Genomic DNA, 8,389 nt, shown 5'->3' on the forward strand with positions numbered 1-8,389 from the left:
CACGTGTGAGACATCTGCGGTCTGCTGTGTACCTGAGGACACGTGTGAGACATCTGCGGTCTGCTGTGTACCTGAGGACACGTGTGAGACATCTGCGGTCTGCTGTGTACCTGAGGATACGTGTGAGACATCTGCGGTCTGCTGTGTACCTGAGGACACGTGTGAGACATCTGCGGTCTGCTGTGTACCTGAGGACACGTGTGGGACATCTGCGGTTTGCTGCGTACCTGAGGACACGTGTGAGACATCTGCGGTTTGCTGTGTACCTGAGGACACGTGTGAGACATCTGCGGTCTGCTGTGTACCTGAGGATACGTGTGAGACATCTGCGGTCTGCTGTGTACCTGAGGACACGTGTGAGACATCTGCGGTCTGCTGTGTACCTGAGGACACGTGTGAGACATCTGCGGTCTGCTGTGTACCTGAGGACACGTGTGAGACATCTGCGGTTTGCTGTGTACCTGAGGACACGTGTGAGACATCTGCGGTCTGCTGTGTACCTGAGGACACGTGTGAGACATCTGCGGTCTGCTGTGTACCTGAGGATACGTGTGAGACATCTGCGGTCTGCTGTGTACCTGAGGACACGTGTGAGACATCTGCGGTTTGCTGTGTACCTGAGGACACGTGTGAGACATCTGCGGTTTGCTGTGTACCTGAGGACACGTGTGAGACATCTGCGGTCTGCTGCGTACCTGAGGACACGTGTGAGACATCTGCGGTTTGCTGTGTACCTGAGGACACGTGTGAGACATCTGCGGTCTGCTGTGTACCTGAGGACACGTGTGAGACATCTGCGGTCTGCTGTGTACCTGAGGACACGTGTGAGACATCTGCGGTTTGCTGTGTACCTCCGACCCTTAGTGTTGTAGTTCCTGAGTAGTTGTGCATAGCAGAGCTGACTGTGTGTTCTTCTCCTTGCAGTAAGCAGATACCAGCGTCCATCTATTCAGCGATGTTGTCTGAACGGTTCGGACTATTATACAATGCGGATGAACTGCAATAAAACCGCCCTCCAAGAAGCGTTACGAGTGGATACTGCGCGGTGCAGACAGGTTGCGGAGCAATGCTGTGTATACACAGAGGATCACATGTACAAGATCCTACCAATGGCCCAAATGGGGACCCTAGAAACCAGCCTGGAGCAGACGAGGGAGGAGCCAATCACAATCTCTGTGACGCAGATCAGCGCCGGCCGCACATTCACCGCGACATTCACCGTGAAGACCGACCCCACACAGGACGTCTCCATACATGTGAGCAGCAGAACAATGGCTGTGAGTGTCGGTGTGTGGTTCGGTAGAGCGCCGCCTGAAGAAGATCGGTGAATTATGGAATATAATCGGCGTAATGTTGTTATGGATAGAGGAAGGGGTGGAGGAGCCGCCATATGTAATACAGGAGAACCCATCTATATATCCCCAGAGCCCCCATGTATAATACAGGAGAACCCATCTATATATCCCCAGAGCCCCCATGTATAATACAGGAGAACCCATCTATATATCCCCAGAGCCCCCATATATAATACAGGAGAACCCATCTATATATCCCCAGAGCCCCCATATGTAATACAGGAGAACCCATCTATATATCCCCAGAGCCCCCATGTATACTAGAGGATAACCCATCTATATATCCCCAGAGCCCCCATATGTAATACAGGAGAACCCGTCTATATATCCCCAGAGCCCCCATATATAATACAGGAGAAACCGTCTATATATCCCCAGGGCCCCCATATATAATACAGGAGAACCCATCTATATATCCCCAGAGCCCCCATATGTAATACAGGAGAACCCATCTATATATCCCCAGAGCCCCCATATATAATACAGGAGAACCCATCTATATATCCCCAGAGCCCCCATATGTAATACAGGAGAACCCATCTATATATCCCCAGAGCCCCCATATGTAATACAGGAGAACCCGTCTATATATCCCCAGAGCCGCCATATATAATACAGGAGAACCCATCTATATATCCCCAGAGCCCCCATATATAATACAGGAGAACCCATCTATATATCCCCAGAGCCCCCATATGTAATACAGGAGAACCCGTCTATATATCCCCAGAGCCCCCATATATAATACAGGAGAACCCATCTATATATCCCAGAGCCCCCATATATAATACAGGAGAACCCATCTATATATCCCCAGAGCCCCCATATATAATACAGGAGAACCCATCTATATATCCCCAGAGCCCCCATATATAATACAGGAGAACCCATCTATATATCCCCAGAGCCCCCATATATAATACAGGAGAACCCATCTATATATCCCCAGAGCCCCCATATATAATACAGGAGAACCCATCTATATATCCCCAGAGCCGCCATATGTAATACAGGAGAACCCATCTATATATCCCCAGAGCCCCCATATGTAATACAGGAGAACCCATCTATATATCCCCAGACCCCTTATATGTAATACAGGAGAACCCATCTATATATCCCCAGACCCCTTATATAATACAGGAGAACCCATCTATATATCCCCAGAGCCCCCATATGTAATACAGGAGAACCCATCTATATATCCCCAGAGCCCCCATATGTAATACAGGAGAACCCGTCTATAATATCCCCAGAGCCCCCATATGTAATACAGGAGAACCCATCTATATATCCCCAGAGCCCCCATATGTAATACAGGAGAACCCGTCTATATATCCCCAGAGCCCCCATATGTAATACAGGAGAACCCATCTATATATCCCCAGAGCCCCCATATGTAATACAGGAGAACCCGTCTATATATCCCCAGAGCCCCCATATATAATACAGGAGAACCCATCTATATATCCCCAGAGCCCCCATATATAATACAGGAGAAAACGTCTATATATCCCCAGAGCCCCCATATGTAATACAGGAGAACCCGTCTATATATCCCCAGAGCCCCCATATGTAATACAGGAGAACCCGTCTATATATCCCCAGAGCCCCCATATGTAATACAGGAGAACCCGTCTATATATCCCCAGAGCCCCCATATATAATACAGGAGAACCCATCTATATATCCCCAGAGCCCCCATATATAATACAGGAGAACCCATCTATATATCCCCAGAGTCCCCATGTATAATACAGGAGAACCCATCTATATATCCCCAGAGCCCCCATATGTAATACAGGAGAACCCATCTATATATATCCCCAGAGCCCCCATATATAATACAGGAGAACCCGTCTATATATCCCCAGAGCCCCCATATGTAATACAGGAGAACCCATCTATATATATCCCCAGAGCACCCATATATAATACAGGAGAACCCGTCTATATATCCCCAGAGCCCCCATATGTAATACAGGAGAACCCATCTATATATCCCCAGAGTCCCCATATATAATACAGGAGAACCCATCTATATATCCCCAGAGTCCCCATGTATAATAGAGGAGAACCCATCTATATATCCCCAGAGCCCCCATATGTAATACAGGAGAACCCGTCTATATATCCCCAGAGCCCCCATATGTAATACAGGAGAACCCATCTATATATCCCCAGAGCCCCCATATATAATACAGGAGAACCCATCTATATATCCCCAGAGCCCCCATATATAATACAGGAGAACCCATCTATATATCCCCAGAGCCCCCATATATAATACAGGAGAACCCATCTATATATCCCCAGAGCCCCCATATGTAATACAGGAGAACCCATCTATATATCCCCAGAGCCCCCATATATAATACAGGAGAACCCATCTATATATCCCCAGAGCCCCCATATATAATACAGGAGAACCCATCTATATATCCCCAGAGCCCCCATATATAATACAGGAGAACCCATCTATATATCCCCAGAGCCCCCATATGTAATACAGGAGAACCCGTCTATATATCCCCAGACCCCTTATATAATACTGGAGAACCCGTCTATATATCCCCAGAGCCCCCATGTATACTAGAGGATAACCCATCTATATATCCCCAGAGCCCCCATATGTAATACAGGAGAACCCATCTATATATCCCCAGAGCCCCCATATGTAATACAGGAGAACCCGTCTATATATCCCCAGAGCCCCCATATATAATACAGGAGAACCCATCTATATATCCCCAGACCCCTTATATAATACAGGAGAACCCATCTATATATCCCCAGAGCCCCCATGTATAATACAGGAGAACCCATCTATATATCCCCAGACCCCTTATATAATACTGGAGAACCCATCTATATATCCCCAGAGCCCCCATATGTAATACAGGAGAACCCGTCTATATATCCCCAGAGCCCCCATATATAATAGAGGAGAACCCGTCTATATATCCCAGAGCCCCCATATGTAATACAGGAGAACCCATCTATATATCCCCAGAGCCCCCATATATAATACAGGAGAACCCGTCTATATATCCCCAGAGCCCCCATATGTAATACAGGAGAACCCATCTATATATCCCCAGAGCCCCCATATGTAATACAGGAGAACCCATCTATATATCCCCAGAGCCCCCATATGTAATACAGGAGAACCCGTCTATATATCCCCAGACCCCTTATATAATACTGGAGAACCCATCTATATATCCCCAGAGCCCCCATGTATAATACAGGAGAACCCATCTATATATCCCCAGACCCCTTATATAATACTGGAGAACCCATCTATATATCCCCAGAGCCCCCATATATAATACAGGAGAAACCGTCTATATATCCCCAGAGCCCCCATATATAATACAGGAGAACCCATCTATATATCCCCAGAGCCCCCATATATAATACAGGAGAACCCATCTATATATCCCCAGACCCCTTATATGTAATACAGGAGAACCCATCTATATATCCCCAGACCCCTTATATAATACAGGAGAACCCATCTATATATCCACAGAGCCCCCATGTATAATACAGGAGAACCCATCTATATATCCCCAAAGCCCCCATGTATACTAGAGGAGAACCCATCTATATATCCCCAGAGTCCCCATGTATAATACAGGAGAACCCATCTATATATCCCCAGAGCCCCCATATATAATACAGGAGAAAACGTCTATATATCCCCAGAGCCCCCATATGTAATACAGGAGAACCCGTCTATATATCCCCAGAGCCCCCATATGTAATACAGGAGAACCCGTCTATATATCCCCAGAGCCCCCATATGTAATACAGGAGAACCCGTCTATATATCCCCAGAGCCCCCATATATAATACAGGAGAACCCGTCTATATATCCCAGAGCCCCCATATGTAATACAGGAGAACCCGTCTATATATCCCCAGAGCCCCCATATATAATACAGGAGAACCCATCTATATATCCCCAGAGCCCCCATAAATAATACAGGAGAACCCATCTATATATCCCCAGAGCCCCCATATGTAATACAGGAGAACCCATCTATATATCCCCAGAGCCCCCATATATAATACAGGAGAACCCATCTATATATCCCCAGGGCCCCCATATATAATACAGAAGAACCCATCTATATATCCCCAGACCCCTTATATGTAATAGAGGAGAACCCATCTATATATCCCCAGACCCCCATATATAATACAGGAGAACCCATCTATATATCCCCAGAGCCCCCATATATAATACAGGAGAACCCATCTATATATCCCCAGACCCCTTATATGTAATACAGGAGAACCCGTCCATATATCCCCAGAGCCCCCATATATAATACAGGAGAACCCGTCTATATATCCCCAGACCCCTTATATGTAATAGAGGAGAACCCATCTATATATCCCCAGACCCCCATATATAATACAGGAGAACCCATCTATATATCCCCAGAGCCCCCATATATAATACAGGAGAACCCATCTATATATCCCCAGACCCCTTATATGTAATACAGGAGAACCCGTCTATATATCCCCAGACCCCTTATATAATACAGGAGAACCCATCAATATATCCCCAGAGCCGCCATATATAATACAGGAGAACCCGTCTATATATCCCCAGAGCCCCCATGTATAATACAGGAGAACCCGTCTATATATCCCCAGAGCCCCCATGTATAATACAGGAGAACCCGTCTATATATCCCCAGAGCCCCCATGTATAATACAGGAGAACCCATCTATATATCCCCAGAGCCCCCATGTATAATACAGGAGAACCCATCTATATATCCCCAGACCCCTTATATGTAATAGAGGAGAACCCATCTATATATCCCCAGAGCCCCCATATATAATACAGGAGAACCCATCTATATATCCCCAGAGCCCCCATATATAATACAGGAGAACCCATCTATATATCCCCAGACCCCTTATATGTAATACAGGAGAACCCGTCTATATATCCCCAGAGCCCCCATATATAATACAGGAGAACCCATCTATATATCCCCAGAGCCCCCATGTATAATACAGGAGAACCCATCTATATATCCCCAGACCCCTTATATGTAATACAGGAGAACCCGTCTATATATCCCCAGAGCCCCCATGTATAATACAGGAGAACCCATCTATATATCCCCAGAGCCCCCATGTATAATACAGGAGAACCCATCTATATATCCCCAGACCCCTTATATGTAATACAGGAGAACCCGTCTATATATCCCCAGAGCCCCCATATATAATACAGGAGAACCCATCTATATATCCCCAGACCCCCATATATAATACAGGAGAACCCATCTATATATCCCCAGAGCCCCCATATATAATACAGGAGAACCCATCTATATATCCCCAGACCCCCCATATATAATACAGGAGAACCCATCTATATATCCCCAGAGCCCCCATATATAATACAGGAGAACCCATCTATATATCCCCAGAGCCCCCATATATAATACAGGAGAACCCATCTATATATCCCCAGACCCCTTATATGTAATACAGGAGAACCCATCTATATATATCCCCAGAGCCCCCATATATAATACAGGAGAACCCATCTATATATATCCCCAGAGCCCCCATATGTAATACAGGAGAACCCGTCTATATATCCCCAGAGCCCCCATATATAATACAGGAGAACCCGTCTATATATCCCCAGACCCCTTATATAATACAGGAGAACCCATCTATATATCCACAGAGCCCCCATGTATAATACAAGAGAACCCGTCTATATATCCCCAGAGCCCCCATATATAATACAGGAGAACCCGTCTATATATCCCCAGAGCCCCCATATATAATACAGGAGAACCCATCTATATATCCCCAGAGCCCCCATATATAATACAGGAGAACCCGTCTATATATCCCCAGAGCCCCCATATGTAATACAGGAGAACCCGTCTATATATCCCCAGAGCCCCCATATGTAATACAGGAGAACCCATCTATATATCCCCAGAGCCCCCATATATAATACAGGAGAACCCATCTATATATCCCCAGAGCCCCCATATGTAATACAGGAGAACCCATCTATATATCCCCAGACCCCTTATATGTAATACAGGAGAACCCGTCTATATATCCCCAGACCCCTTATATAATACAGGAGAACCCATCTATATATCCCCAGAGCCCCCATATGTAATACAGGAGAACCCGTCTATATATCCCCAGAGCCCCCATGTATAATACAGGAGAACCCATCTATATATCCCCAGAGCCCCCATGTATAATACAGGATAACCCAGCTATATATCCCCAGAGCCCCCATATGTAATACAGGAGAACCCGTCTATATATCCCCAGAGCCCCCATATATAATACAGGAGAACCCATCTATATATATCCCCAGAGCCCCCATATGTAATACAGGAGAACCCATCTATATATCCCCAGAGTCCCCATATGTAATACAGGAGAACCCATCTATATATCCCCAGAGCCCCCATATATAATACAGGAGAACCTGTCTATATATCCCCAGACCCCTTATATGTAATACAGGAGAACCCATCTATATATCCCCAGAGTCCCCATATGTAATACAGGAGAACCCATCTATATATCCCAGAGCCCCCATGTGTAATAGAGGAGAACCCATCTATATATCCCCAGAGCTCTTATATGTAATACAGGAGAACCCATCTATATATCCCCAGAGCCCCCATATATAATACAGGAGAACCCATCTATATATCCCCAGAGCTCTTATATGTAATACAGGAGAACCCGTCTATATATCCCCAGAGCCCCCATATATAATACAGGAGAACCCATCTATATATCCTCAGAGCCCCCATATATAATACAGGAGAACCCGTCTATATATCCCCAGAGCCCCCATGTGTAATAGAGGAGAACCCATCTATATATCCCCAGACCCCTTATATAATACAGGAGAACCCGTCTATATATCCCCAGAGCCCCCATATGTAATACAGGAGAACCCGTCTATATATCCCCAGAGCCCCCATATGTAATACAGGAGAACCCAT

General features: G+C 45.8%; 1 protein-coding gene across 1 annotated transcript; it reads left to right on the forward strand.

The window, feature by feature from the left end:
• Positions 1-924: 924 nt before the first annotated feature.
• Positions 925-1,398, forward strand: LOC130315427 (uncharacterized; the record flags this gene model as incomplete). Its single annotated transcript, XM_056552760.1, is given in 1 exon segment — positions 925-1,398. A coding segment is annotated over 1 exon segment (404 nt), but the record flags the coding sequence as incomplete, so codon positions are not given.
• Between the last annotated feature and the right edge of the window lie 6,991 nt (positions 1,399-8,389).

The sequence above is a fragment of the Hyla sarda genome, unplaced genomic scaffold (genome assembly GCF_029499605.1).
Source record: "Hyla sarda isolate aHylSar1 unplaced genomic scaffold, aHylSar1.hap1 scaffold_1877, whole genome shotgun sequence".
Lineage (NCBI taxonomy): Eukaryota > Metazoa > Chordata > Amphibia > Anura > Hylidae > Hyla > Hyla sarda.